General features: G+C 40.7%; 1 protein-coding gene across 1 annotated transcript in view; it reads right to left on the reverse strand.

The window, feature by feature from the left end:
* Positions 1–682: 682 nt before the first annotated feature.
* Positions 683–15,129, reverse strand: part of ATR (ATR checkpoint kinase) — a 48,282-nt gene continuing 33,835 nt past the window's right edge. The window contains exons 30-47 of the mRNA XM_035133767.3: positions 14,510–14,601; positions 13,396–13,487; positions 13,045–13,222; positions 11,843–12,019; positions 10,964–11,123; positions 10,142–10,321; positions 9,435–9,577; positions 9,140–9,237; positions 8,660–8,892; positions 7,841–7,975; positions 6,614–6,814; positions 6,205–6,348; positions 4,809–4,959; positions 4,044–4,200; positions 3,669–3,822; positions 2,964–3,115; positions 1,590–1,695; positions 683–1,112 (exon numbers count right to left, since the gene is read on the reverse strand). Of these exons, the coding sequence (XP_034989658.1) occupies positions 939–1,112; positions 1,590–1,695; positions 2,964–3,115; positions 3,669–3,822; positions 4,044–4,200; positions 4,809–4,959; positions 6,205–6,348; positions 6,614–6,814; positions 7,841–7,975; positions 8,660–8,892; positions 9,140–9,237; positions 9,435–9,577; positions 10,142–10,321; positions 10,964–11,123; positions 11,843–12,019; positions 13,045–13,222; positions 13,396–13,487; positions 14,510–14,601 (2,727 nt within the window). The 3' untranslated portion in view covers positions 683–938. The remainder of the gene's footprint in view (positions 1,113–1,589; positions 1,696–2,963; positions 3,116–3,668; positions 3,823–4,043; positions 4,201–4,808; positions 4,960–6,204; positions 6,349–6,613; positions 6,815–7,840; positions 7,976–8,659; positions 8,893–9,139; positions 9,238–9,434; positions 9,578–10,141; positions 10,322–10,963; positions 11,124–11,842; positions 12,020–13,044; positions 13,223–13,395; positions 13,488–14,509; positions 14,602–15,129) is intronic.

Consider the following 15,129-nt stretch of genomic DNA (forward strand, 5'->3'; position numbering starts at 1 on the left):
GTCAGCAGTACTAGATGACCCCATTTGACTAGGCGCTGGGATGGATTTCACCCTGCGCCTTGCAGAGCCAGGCCAACGCTGTCGAAGGGCCTGCGCCCCTCGGCAACATCCGAAGGCCCTGATCCACTAGGTGCTGGGGTGGATTTCACCCTGCACCTTGCAGTCAGGCCCAAGCTACCACTGGGCCCAGCACTGGCAGCAACAAGCAGCTCCAGCTCACCCAGACCTACCCATTGCCACCCCACCATTGCACTTACCTGACCTGGGTTAGTGTGTTGACTGCCCTGTGTAGGTGTGTCGTGTGAAAGCTCCCTGTGCTCCTTCCGGGACTGGGAAGGGGTTAGTTTAACCTCCAATTTGTTAGTAAAACTGAATTACTGTGTTTCGAAATGATGCATTTCTAAAAAGTGTGTCACCAACATGAGCAGTTTGGAAAGCTCTGCTGTATGGAATGCTAAAATGGTAATAAGTTGCCACAGGTAGCCTGCAGAATCCTGTGCATTAACAGGATTTTGCAACTGAAATACAGAAACATTTACATTGGGACCATGTATTAGTATTTGGGGCACTTAAAAAAGGCCTTTCAGATGTGGAATGGGGAGATAATCTAGGCATTGTGCATACCCTTTTAATAGAGATAAAATATAAAAAATATTGAGTAGCTAAAATGCTGCATTCAAACTTTTTTAAATGAAAGGTTTCAGCTCTTTAATAATCTGTATAAATGGCTTTTCAAATGCAAGTGGCATTTATATACAAATATGGAATATAAACAAAATCACACACTGAAACACAGAGTTGTGCTAGCAGAAAATACCAAAGTAGAAATGATAGGAATTTTTTTTTAAAAAAACAAAACAAAAAACAGATGTCCCTGAACTAACCCCCCCCCCAATATATATATATATATCAGCAACTCATTTGTAAATGCTCGAGGTTCACATATGTGGAGCCCAGCCAAGGTACATCTGGCACAGAAAGTTTTCATTTGTTGCATCTTGAATGAGATGGTGAACATGTCCTTCAATTGACAAAGGCAGGCCCTTTACTCTATTCCTGTTTTTAATCACACCCTGAAGTCGCTGATCTATATCCAAAACATGGGTCTTGGCCTGAAAGCAAGAAAACAGTAGTCAAGATGACAAAAGGGTGGCATTAATAGACTAAAAGGTAATCTTTTAGTAGCAGCAGTTACATCTGTCCCCCACCTGAAGGTTGCATTAATAGCTATTTTTTATTAATTACTACTGCCAGCCATTCCTCTCTTCCAGTTACTCATACTGACTTGCACTCCACTTCAGATATTCAGCTCAAAAAGGGAACTTGTAAACTAAACAACTGTAATTTGCATAATTTATTGGTACACCAAGGCTGTGTGCACACCATACATTTAATGCACATGGACTCCCTAAAGAATCCTGGGAAATGTAGTCAAGGATTATTGTGGAGGGGGGGTCATGTATCTTAAATGTATGATGTGTACGTAGTCCAAGTGTGGGACTCCTTGGCACAGAATCTGATTTTTTGGCACACAATATGAATTAACTGTCCTGCCTGTACTTAAGGTGTCCCCACCCCCACCAAGTCACCTTTTCATTGACAATTTCTCCAGTTTCATTCACTAGGGTTTTTGTATTGCCTCTGACTGGTTTACTCCATTCCACAAGAGGATCGTGGAGAAAAGTCTTCAAAACGCTAGATAACATATAAACAAAGGGAAGTTAACGGTTCAAGAAAATTAATTTAGATGCAGTTTCAGTGGGAAAGAAACATATTTATACATCTTTCAACTTCTGCAATTCTAAATCATTACACAAACATAACTTTGTTATTGTTGTTGTTACTTACACCTCACTCTTCCTTAAAAATGCTCACAGCATCTCACATGTACTGTATTGGCCCGAATATAAGCCACACTTTCTTCCAAATTCCAACCCTGAAAAGTTAAATTGCAGCCTATATTCGCGACCTTACGCCACCGCCAAAGCAGAGCAGCTCACCCAAGAAGCAGCCCGGGAGCACGGGGCAACAGCACACAATTCATTCTGGAGGTCCGTTTTTAACCTGAAACTGTTCTTAACCTGGGGTACCACTTTAGCTAATGGAGCCTGCCGCGCCACAATTTCTGTTCTCATCCTGAAGCAAAGTTCTTAACCCGAAGTACTATTTCTGGGTTAGCGGAGTCTGTAACCTGAAGCGTCTGTAACCTGAGGTACCACTGTAACACTATAAAATTATATGTCAATGGAAATAATTTAATGAAGAATGTAATGCAACTCTCTAAACACTCATGCTCATTGCATATCAACCTAAGTAAATTGTGCTTTCTTTTTCTGCTTATTGGCTATACTGTATATTTTGATAGAACACAGATGACTGAACAAACTTGGTTGCATTACATCCTTCATTAAATTATCTTTCCATTGATATATAATTTATGGTATATCCCCTGCTTGAGTGCCTGAAGGCCCCGTTCCTGCCACTCACCACCTGGCCCAGGGTGGGGCCTGACAGGCCTCATAAGGACTGTTGCCGCTGCTGCTGTTGCTGCCCAGGAGGACTCCCCTGCTGTGAGTGCCTGCAGGTCCTGTCCCTGCCTCTCACCTCCGGGCCCAGGGCAGGGACTGCCCAGGAGAATTCAGAACAGAGCAGAGTTCTTTTTAAAATGTTTTTAAAATTTCCTGATGAGAGGTGGTTTATAAATTTAAATAATAATAATAATAACAACAATAATTAATAATAGTCCCACTGAAATTATGAATTTAAGTTTTTCAGTCCACTGATTTCAACATGTCCCCTTTGAGTATGACTAATATTAGCTACCACCCAGTGATTGTATGCAAATGCTCTGGCAGATTTTTTTTAAAAAAAGCAAAGTTTTCACTAGGAATTTACAGTGGTTAAATAGTTCACATTGTAAAGTTAGATAGCATATGAAGTTTTTCATGTCTCTGTTATTGTACCTCATTAGTGGTTCTCTCTGATCCCGCATGAGTCTCAGTGTAACTTCACAAGCCCTTCGGAAGAGCCCTTCCGTCCCCATTGGACCCATACCATTGACCATGTTATGTGTAAGGCGAAATGGAACAATCTCCGGAAAATCAAACATTTCTCCCTTCAAAAGAAAATAATTCATTGTAGGATTTCGTAAGACTAACCTTCTCATGTGGTGCACATTAACTGTTGCACAAGATTGTAATTCCAACGAAACTTAACCAACCGGCACACTACTGTAAATTTAATACTGTTATGCAAAATCTGAAAGGCGAACAGATACTTTGAATGGTCTCATATACATATAGTGATAGTTGATGTCTTTATATTTTGCTTTTTGCTTTGTCGTGATCTTCTCTGAGCATAATGAACAGATAAAACTATATAAAGCAACTGTTTGCTAGCAGCTGATTTGGTCATTGGATGCCAAAACGAAATATTTTTGGCATCATATAATGCTACGGTAAGTTCTGAAGTGAAGTTTGCCTTAAACATTTACAGGAGTACCTCAAGCAGACACCACAGAAATATATTCATGATGTAACTTCCAACATAATCCTTTAGTTTGTCAAGTGTTCAGTTGTGCAACTTCTTTGAACCGTGCAACGTCATTTGAAAAGGAAAACTGTTTTCAATTACTTGAGACAGACAATGGAAGTGTTTTAGTTTCTCACCTTATTGAACAGACAGTTGAAATCCACATGCACACAGTCACCTGTTAAGGAATCAAACAGAATATTTTCTCCATGACGATCACCAAGCCCTAGTATGTACCCAACCATTGACATCACTGCAGTGGAACGACAATAGGCTGATCTACTGCTGTACCTAGAAAGATGAAATACCATAGGAGCACATGGTTATTTTGGCCTTCTTATCCTTAGACTTAAATATTTCTGATCACAGCAAAGAAACCAAGATCCCACGTAGTTTACTATGATGAATAAACTTAGTGCCTTCACAGCTTCTGCTACATTACAACTGGCTCTCTTTTTAACCCTTTGGCATGACGGCAACATAACTGCAATAGTACAGGGCAACAAACTGACCATGAAGTAGGATCAGGGAATTTCCTTAGAAACCATTCATGAAAAATCGGAGGGTGCCGGGGAAGCAGAGTTTCTTTGTAAACTTTCAGTTTTTCCGACAGAGGTGCTGTTTTTGGAAGCATACATTGACGTAGCTCTTTTCCACTCATGTAGACACCTATGAAAGAAAAATCAGTTAGACGCAGTAAGCTAATGCTATACAGTTAAGCTAGTCAGCGATGATAGCTGAGTAAACACTGAGGCTACATTTGCACCTTTTGATAGGCCATAAGCCACAGCTTACAGTGCACAAGTGAATCGCACCTGCTATGCTCCTTCCCTGCTCCTCCCCAATCACATACGGAGGAAGCAAACCAAGGACCCTGGCTTAGTTTGAACATTTAAACCAGGGGTCGTGGTTTGCTTTGCTCAAACCACAATAGGTAAGCCCGGAACAAACCAAGGCTTATCATCATGATTTGGTTTCGAGTAAAGCAAATATGATCCCTGATCTGGGCACAACCGTAAACCAAGTATTGTAGTTGGTTTTCGTTCAGCACTAGCAGAGAGGAAAAAAGTAGGCACACTTTGATGTGTAGCAAGCTATGGTTTACTGCTTACCATTATGTAAAAATGCAGCTGCTGTATACTAATCAGAGCATGGGAGACCAACATGACATATTTTGAAGGATTGTGTAACATTCCACACTCTCCCTTCCACATCTTCTGTTGTCACTCACAAATTTATTCCCCCCCCCCAATTTAAAAAGGGCTTTTGTTTCCTACCTTTCTCTCTGTATAATTCGATCAGGATATTTCTTAAACCAGCAGTGTTGTTCACCCATTCAATTATTCCACATTCTTCATTCAGAGGAATAACAGCGTAGGTTCGTATGTGGAGTTCTCTCCTTCGTGACTCTGCATCCTTTCTTAAGCACTATGGAAGAAACATATCACCAACCATAAGACCAATGCCATATATACCACATAAATAAAATCCCTCCCACCTATCTTTCATCCTCTTCCAGCTATTCCATGCTATTCTCTCTTCTGCCAAAAAGGGCATAGATAGTTGGTGTTCTAAAGTAGTGTGAAGTAGGAAGTAGGCAGCAGCAATTCATGGAGGCTAACGAAATATAACCCCGTACAGCTTAATAAACCACCACCACCACATACCCAATGTCACATTTGAAAAGTACCTCAGCTGAAATATTTGCTGGACTGGCAATGGCTGGGATCCATCCCATAGTTCTTTATTATAGTTGTACAAATAAGAAAAATAGTATGTACAGTATCTCAAACTGTTTAGTTACATGTATCAGCATCTGCCTTCCTCAGTTACGGTTGGCATATCAGATGATTGGTGTGAGTCAAGAGTTGTCAGAGTGGTCAGGATGGTATATGACATCAGAGGATGAGATTTTTTGGGGGGGGGGGCACTTTTTCAGAAAAGGAAAGCTAGATAGTAATTAAGTGTTGCCTTCTAGACTAAGCCCATGGGGTATTAAGAGTTATGAAAACAGATCCAGGGGTTTCACTTTCTTCTCATATCCTTGGATCAAACACTTGCTCTGTAGAAAAAAATATCAACGCCTGAAAGGTTGTGGCTACTGGAATTAAAATGGTCAAGATTGCTCATTTATGGTTTGGATGCTTCAAGGGTCTTTTATGCATGCAGGCGTCGATGCCTAGCAATGAAGAATTCTTAGTACAGTCGTACCTTGGAAGTTGAACGGAATCCGTTCCGGAAGTCCGTTCGACTTCCAAAACGTTCGGAAACCAAAGCACGGTTTCTGATTGGCTGCAGGAAGCCCCGCCAGATGTTTGGGTTCAAAAGAACATTTCAAACTGGAACACTCACATTTGGGAGCCAAAACATCCAAGTACCAAGGTATTTGGGATCCAAGGTACAACTGTACTGCAAAAGTAAAGAGTCTGGAGGAGGATTCTTGAATAAATATCATAAATGGTCGCTATAGTTGATATGGCAAACAGTATATTGTTTTGTTTCAAGTCTCTTCTTTTTGGGAATATAATTTTATTTCTTTATTACTTCATGATTTGGGGGGGCAATTAATAAGGCAATACTCCTACAAAGCCCCAATGGAAAGTAAGGGGGTGAAAAGGTTAGTTGGGCTGCCAATATCCAGCTTTGCAAAACACACTTAAAGAGTGAAAGAACCTTATTTATCAGGGAATTGAACTCCATGAGTCGACAGTCCTTTCTTAGGTCATCTTTTGGCTTGCACATCATGATATAGGACTTCCCATCTGAACCATTTAAAGTAATCTTCTTGGGCTTCTGAAGAGAGGAAAGGATTTCAACCTAAAGAAAAAGACAGCAACAATTTAGCAATTTAGCTTAATGTATTCTCTTGGTGAAATTTACACCTAATCCAAACAATCTCAAAACTTTACATCAGTCCATATGTATACTGGTTATCCAGACAACCTCCTCGGGGCTCCAGTCCATTCTTCCCCTTATCAAATACCCTTTCCCCTCTGTTTCTTTTCTGTTATTCACTTCTGCAGCCAAGTAATGTTAAAGAATTCTAAAAAACATAGAACCTTAAGACAGACATAATACTCACTGTGTCACCAAAGCCAGCAATGTAAGGCCAACACCCGGGAAAAGGATCATGATTAGAATGTGTGCCAGGAGCCGAAGGCAGAGTGGGTATCATTACCGATTGCAAAGGAATAAGGATTTCACTAAACGTCTGCTCCCCTATCAGCTTTTTGAGACTTTTGAAATGAATGTTCATGCTTAATGTGGAGGTGCTCCCATCAACCTGGGGGGAAAAGTTAATGCATACTATTCAAAGGATAAGGTAAATACTTAGAAGATACTGACACTCTTAAAAGTTTCCATATACAACTTTTATTTCACAAGTTAGGAATATTTCCAATTCTTCCCTCTGTTTTGTGAAATGGGACTGAACTTTATCTCTACAAACTATGTCCAGGGGAGTTCCTTGTGTCAGAGCTAACCTGAATGCAATAATTAAACTGTGCAAGGAAAACCAAGCAAACAGCTGAATTTATTTATTTATTTATTTATTTATTTATTTATTTATTTAGTCAGTACAACAATAAGCATAGCCAGTGCTTTTTTCTGGGGGGGGGGACACAGGGGTACGCATACCCCTAAACATTTTGTGAATCGTTGTACTTTTGTCCATTTACTGTATTTGTTTTTCCCGATTTGAACTATAAAATGGTGATTTACTTGAGTCAAAATAAGAGTACCCCATAACCATTTTAAAGAAAAAAAGCACTGAGCATAGCTCATCAAAGTCCTCTTAATACCAAAGTGTGCTTATTTATCAATTATCTCTTTATTAAAACCAATAAAGTTGCTGAAAATCTGATCACTTTGAAATAATGATTTTGAAGCCTCGGGGATGTGTAACCTAGCATTCTCATCTTTATAAATCGTCTTAGACGGCAATCCTAACCCTATCCACTCCTAAGTAAGTCCCATTGGGTTAAATAGGGTTTACTACCAAGCAAATGGGCTTAGGTATGCAACCTAAATTATTATCTTCAATTGTCAAGTAGCATAATAACAATGTTGTAGGTGAAGTCCAACAGCGTCCATCTCCCAGCAAAACTGACACCGTTGATGGAATAAATTCTGCAGTGCTCGTCCTGCATCATCACCCGTCATCTGCTCTAGCAAGTTGGGGCCTCCTCCAGAAGAAAACACCAGACTGTACATCAAGTAGATTGTTTCATCAAGTAGATGAACCCTTTAAATCTGATTAGCAACGCTAAACTATGGGAAAGGAGCAACTTCTGTGCGGAATAAACTTTACCGATTTGTTACAGAGCTCTAGGAGTTTATCTGTCAGGCGAGCTGCATCCCCTATAAACTTTCCCAGAGATGCCTTCATGTGAATAGCTTTGTTGAGGATTTCCTTGCATCTGTTCACACGCATTGCATAGGAGGACTACAAAAAAGAAAGAGTTCGTTTCAAATATCTCTGCATCACTCTTCAATTCAAACGTTCCAGGGTGGTTTTACAACAACACCACAGTACGTCAGTTTAGAACAATTAAAGGCAGCACTAAAAACCAGCACAGCAGAAATAGTAGGATACAGATGTTAAGAGACTGCAAAACCCAAAATTTATTTCCCTGGCATCTTAAAAACACTAATATAGGCCCCAGATGAGCCCTCATGAGATTCAAATACTATGTATGAGTGAGACAGCATGGCTTCAAATAAGGGCCTATGAGGAAGGTTATAAGCAGCTAAGCAGATCCGTGCTAGCTCAATGTCTAGAAGGATGATTGCCTGGGATAAAAATTTTAAAATAAATGAAGTTGACCTGTCATGCAGTTTAAAATACTCAGAATAACTGACCTAACTTCAGCTTCCTCTGCTTGTAGTTAAGAAAATGATATTTGATTAGAAAATTAAAGAGGGACTGGAAATCTAGTACTGTATATTAAAACCACTGTGCATGAGGGACCCTTTAAAGAAAGTGGCAACTCCACACAGACAAAATTTGCTCATGTATCTGAAAACTGAAGTGGTCTGTTTGGAGACAGAAAGCTAAAAACAGAAAGAGAGAGAGCGAGAGGGAGGGAGAGAGAGGGAGATGGAGATGCAAGTGTATTTATCAAGTTACCTTGGATACAGCAGTCATCATCCACATTGCCTGTTGAGGGTAGGTTACAAAAACCTTTGCAATGATTGCCATAAGAACAACAAAGACATCATCATGGGAGTGGCAGATTCGGGAAATCAGCTGAGAGAAAGCCGTCAGAAACTGGTAAGGAGCCAAAAGTTGGGTGTGCTCTGTAATCGCCTTGTTGATTTTAGCCAAGTCGTTTTTCATTTGTGCACGATCATGACGACTAGCTAGATGATATGATGTAAAACAATCCTTATTTAGCTATGAGGATCTGGAAAATCTTCACTGATATTTACTTTTAAACGATCATGGCACATATCATAAGGTCAATACCAGTTCACTTCTGGTCACTCCAACTGGACCATCCAGATCCAGAATACAGAAACTAATGCAATGAGTGTAAAAAGAGAAGAAAATTGTCTCCAGATAATGTAGAAACAGTGTGTTGTTTCTTTAATATAAAAAAATTCCTACCTTTGTCACATTCATATGCTTTAGCTCCGAAGTCAAGCCACAGAGACAACATTCTTGGCATCGACTGATAGATGAACTGATTTCCGAAATGTAAGGATCTGAAAGTAAAATGCTGACATGTAATCTTTAATAGGAAAACTGTAAATGGTATAAATGGTTCTCTAATCCCATAACCCATACCAAGGCTGTGTACACACTCCTGCTAAATCAATACAACCCCAAGCCATCTGCTACATAGTGACAATAATTTAATGTACATAACCAAATATAGCTAACAACAACTGTGCCTTCTAACCTTCCAAAGTGAATAACAATATGTTTAATCAGTTCTCCCTGTTTTTCCATCTTGTTTTCTGTTACTGTAGGCATCAGTTTATCGTAGTATTTCGCAAGGTAGAAGTGTCCATTCTCCCACTCTGGCAAGTAAGTAGTAACATCCTGGGGGGGGAATGGGAAGGGGAGTGGAAATGAATAGTTAGAATTAAGAATCTTTGGTTGTACAACTGAGCTTCCCTTCCTCCTTCCTCCCTGTGGACCCCTAGAACTCCAAAAAAGTATTTCCAGAGGGTCAGGGTTGTGTCTTATGGAGCTACAGTGGACGCCGTGGAGAAGGGACTATCATCTGAAAACCGGGAACCTTGCACGAGTGGTGGAAAATTCCTCCACCCAAATATTAGGTGACTCCCCCCCACCCCGAATCCACCGTAGCCCACAGTGTTTGGACACCTCTGCCAGCATTTTTTTTTAGAGGCACAGAGGACTGGCAGTGAGGAAGAGCAGAAATGAAGGATGGACTGTGCATATTGCATATCAATTTGCATAATGCTGGATATAATTCCTCATTCAGCCAGTTATGTTTGAACAATGTCCTACAAAATGTAACTGTACAAGTTAGGAAAAAAATACACAAACTGAAAAGCATATCATATAATTCGACACGCCTTTACTACATCTTTACATGTTAAAATATATTACATAATTGCTCTGGGGTTTAGTGCTTACCTTATATTTTTTCATTACAGCATTACTCTCAAAGTTGGCTGTTTCTTCCATAAACCTTCCCACCAGCAACAGGGCTTGCCCGTGAATAAGTTTACTTTTGGTGTCAGGTGATACTTGATTATCTGGAAAACATAAGTCAACCCCCTTCTGAAGAATGATAAGACCTTGATGTGCGTCCCCCTAAAAGAGAAAAACCATTATCAATAAGTTAGCATTCATTTTCTGAATTTTACAAAGAGGAAACTCTGTAAATAAAACATGACCCAGAGTGTTACAGATACATGCCCATAAATTCACATATAGAAGCCTCACTTGTTTATTTCCAACTTGTACACCTTTCCATAAAAGGTTCTGTTTGCTCCACGGTTATGCATGGAGGGATACACTCTTGCTTTGAGGGACTGTCTTTAGCCGTATGAAGGCGAAGCTTCAGTGGCAGAGCTTGAAAGCTGCTTCAGCAGCAACCATCCTCGGCTGAACCTTAAATAAGGGTGCAGTTGCATTTAAGCAGCTGGCTCCATCTCTGGAAAGAGGAGATTCTTCTTTTTAAAAGAAGATCAGTCTGCTTTAGCAGTCAACAGCTCTGATGGAGTGGAGGAGACTGTGGGCTTCTGAGCTGGAGTCAGACGATGCCATCACAACTACTGTGGACCACTGGCACAACAGACTTGTGTATGTACTTCTGGTGTTATTATATCCATCTGGGGCTGGCCTCGTGGGCAATTCCCTCACGTTTTCTGAATCCCCAGCCTCACCCCCTGACAAAGAAGAGTCCAACCCTAGTGTCATGACAGCAGGCTTTATTCTATTTAACTTCCTTACCTTGGACCACAGCCACTTTGCTCTTTCTACATATAGCTCAGATAATTTGGATTCCCCAGCATTGAGGAGGGCGTTATATGCTGTTTGGTGATGACCCGCTTTACGGGCGACTCGAGCGCTTTGGAGCCAACATTCTCCCATCTGCTCACTGTAACCCTTTCTGTAAAAATATAAACTAAGATTAAAAAATGAACTGCTTGTGAAAGGTGTTCAATAGGTACCAAAGATGCCGAGTCTAGAAGCAGTTCCACAAATTTAGTCAATCTTAAAAGACGATTGTTCATGCTACCTGTTAGCTTCCAAGCCTCATTCAAGCTACTGGTTTAAAACAAAGCTTTGGTTCCTGTGCATCTTCCCATATGAGTCATCCTATTCATCAGAGTTCTGCCTACTACATAGTATTATTTACATGATGACTTGCAAAATGACATTATCTTTGATAGCTCCAACATTAAGACACTCTGGATCATTCTCACCCTGCAAAGCTGCTTCTAGGTCTAACTAGGAACACAAATGTTTGCACTACAAGCAATGTGAATAAATATATCTTTCTTAGGATCAGTAGACTCAGGACATACTGAAAGATTATGGCCTGGGGAGCTAATCTGGAGTAACAGACCTAAGGTTCTAATCCTCACTCAACCATGAAGCTTAATTTTCACTTCATATGTAATTGCAAAGCTTAAATGAAATAGTCACACCTCAGACACACCCAAGCTTTTTTCAACAGATATGCTTGTGTGTTTTAGAAGGAATTGGTGGTGGGATTCTATTTGTTTAAATATGACATTTCAATCCATTTTAGCCAATATCTCACTTGGAAAGAGTAGAAACTCAAAGTTTCAGGATAGAAAGCACACAAAATAAGCCTGGCTTCACCTTTTAGTGAGGCTGAGCAAAGCCCGTCTAAGTGCCAGGATGGGCTCTTTAGCTCTGTACGAGTTCTGCGTCATTTCTATGCGAGCACACCAGTTCAAAGAATCTTTACCATGATCACTATCAGGCTGCTGAAGCATTGATCCAATGCTGTGCTCCAACTCGCACAACATGTGTAGCCTGCGGTTAAACAAAACAAAATCAGCTTGATAAGCAACACGGTGCCATGTGTTTTCATTCTGTTTCACTGTCTGCATGAACAATCCCCTCAGTAACCTCAACAAGAACCCCTTCTGGGAGTGGTATGCAAGAGAACTACTGATACACTTCCTGAAATGACCCAGAAGACCTAGAACAAGCAACCTGGGATTACCAGATACAAATCTCAGATCTAGATGATCTCTGTTATCAGGGTCAGGGAACCTGTGGCCTTCCAGATGTTCATGGATTACAACTCCCATCAGTCTAAACCAGCATGAACAACGGTCAGGAATGCTGGGATCTGTAGTCCAACAACATCTGGAGGAGCACAGGTTTTCAACTCCTACACTAGATGGCTCTATGCAAAACCTATTTCTCTATGTCCCTGTAAAGCAGATGGGGATGGAAAGACTAGTACTATTAATCCACCCCAGAGGATTACCAAGATTATGTATTCTAAGCACACTGAATGCTCAACATACACAATGTGAATTTATCATCAGGATACCAAATGGAACAATCTTGCTAACATTTTACTCTCCCCGCCACAACTGCAGTGTACAGAAGATGCCTAAAAACTAATGCAATCTCACGGGAAATCTCATATCCTGTCCTCTTCTCCAGAAACTTATGATAAAAGTGAAAGCATTAAAAAAAAAGAAGTTGCAACTTCCATCTTCCCCAGCCACTGCCCAGGCTAGCTGGAGCTGATGCGAGTTGTAGTACAAGCAACATTTGGAGGGCACCAGGTTGGCTACCTCTCCTTCTGACCGTAGCCATGGCTCCAATATGGTTTTTAAAATGCACGGGTAAATTTGCTATGTTGGAATTCTTGCCCGGAGCAGGAACAAGATGGGTAAGAAAAAGCCTAGAGTTATCCCAAATGAGCCCTGTTTAAAATGTGCATTATGGTTTCAGCAAAAATGTCTCCCAGTGCACGAAATGAAAGGCTGAAGTAGTATCTGATGCTTTGAGACGCTGAACATGTGAAAAGGAAGCTGCACCTGATAATATATTCGTAACCTCGCTGATATGACCCCCTTTCAAAACTCGCTGCCGAAAGAGGAACTATCTGCTCCGCTCGAACAACTTTCAAAGTTTCACAGAACCGTGCAGCATCTTTCTTTTTGGCCGAGAGTAACAGCTGTCCAAGCCTAACACTCCATGTATTTGACTTTTCATCTAAAAAAGAGAGTAAAAAGCACTTTTTCATTTCAATGTAATCCAGCAGCGACACAATACAGGTTGTTATTATTATTATTTTACTGTAGATCTGATATTTGCTTTAATTAAAAATTAATCCAGCATCAGCCAACAAGTAACATCTTGGCATTTGTTCTAAATAGCTACGGTACCTGCAGCTATGTAATTTTCCAGAGAATCCCACTGTGTCAGTTTCCAGGCTGCCTCCACTCTGTACATGTTTAATTCAGAAGTCCATTCAGGCCTAGGTAGGTAAAAAGCAAACTTAGGTCAGTACACGGAACACAGGGTTTCCACCAGACATCTGGTTACCACCATGAAAACAGGCTGCTCAATAAGATGAGCTTTGGGTCTGATCCAACAGGACTTTAACTTGTGTCCTAATGGCTTTTAAGTCTTCTCCTGCAGTTCTTTAACAGTGGTTTCGCCAGCATTAACCTGAGTTGCTGCTAATGAAAGTTCCCTCCTATCTATGGAAACAGCCTCGTATCTTGGTTAAGAGGGAATCTTGATTATGGCTGGGAAGAGACAGTAGCATCAACCCCACAGTTCCCATTCTTCTTTTGTTTATAGGCAGAGGCATGGTACCCTTCTCCTATTTTCTCCCAGGAAATGGGATACAGTCATACCTTGGAAGTCAAACAGAATCTGTTCCGGAAGTCCGTTTGACTTCCAAAACATTCGGAAACCAAAGCGTGGCCTGCAGCCAATCAGAAGCTGCAGAAGCCCCGTCAGACATTCGGGTTCCAAAGAGCATTCACAAACCGGAACACTCACTTTGCAGTGTTTGGGAGCCAAAACGTCCGAGTACCAAGGCGTTCGGGATCCAAGGTATAACTGTACTAGATACTTGGTCAGGAACACATTTCTCAAAAAGGCATTTCTGGGAAGACAGTGGGAGTGGCAAGAACAAGTCTCCCTCCTGGCAAACTAGATGCACACACCAGACATTGCTCCCTGAACGACTCATAGACTATTCCCCATGTAATACTGTGCAGAGATATGGATGGTTCCCTAGAACCTCAGCCATGTGATATTTCCTAACTTACTTCAGGGTCTGGTTTGCATTCACTAAAGTAGGTTGGCGACTTCTAAATCCATGGTTGAGGGAAACAACAGAAAAGAGGTGGGAAGAGAATGAGTATTTCAGCTAACTAGCATTATATCTGCACCAGATCCTTAGAGGTTAGCATATAAAGCTTTCCATCATTTGAGCAATGGAACATACTTTATATTTTTTAACAAAGAACATATCAGTCATATTACCTCTTTGCAAGTACTCCATTCACTTGAGTGATTACAGTAGACAACTGACCAAGACCTAACATAGACTTCACCACACCGTGATAATGAATTATCTAGAAGTGAGGAAAGAAAAACCACATTTGCATTATACATTTATATCTCTCCTGGAGCTGAAGCAAGCAAACATGATTCGCATTCCTCTTTTTTTATCCTCACAGCCAACCTAAGGAGGCAAGTTATGCTGAGAGTGTGACTGGTCCAGCATCACCCAGTGAATTACATGGTTCAGTTTAAATCTAGGACTTCCTAGCCACAACCCCACACCGGCTTTCTCTTTACAAAGAATGAAGTTATAGATTCCCTGCCTCAAGAGGCTTCCATCCAGGGAATTGCATAAGGGAGACATTAGAGCAAGTGGAGACAGGAGAAAACGGGATGAATGCATGATTGTTATAGTTAGTTTACAATGGCTACAAATTTAGGCTTAGATGCAGAAAAAAGGGGCTAAGCATTGGCTTGATTTTTACTATGGTTCTCCAGTGACAAAAAAGGCTACAAAATATATGCCCGTTGTGTCATTCTCTAGGATACATACTAAATCAGATGCAACTGCATTGCTTATTACTGTTTTTCCTCACCTG

Source organism: Zootoca vivipara, chromosome 5 (genome assembly GCF_965207765.1).
Source record: "Zootoca vivipara chromosome 5, rZooViv2.hap1.1, whole genome shotgun sequence".
NCBI lineage: Eukaryota > Metazoa > Chordata > Lepidosauria > Squamata > Lacertidae > Zootoca > Zootoca vivipara.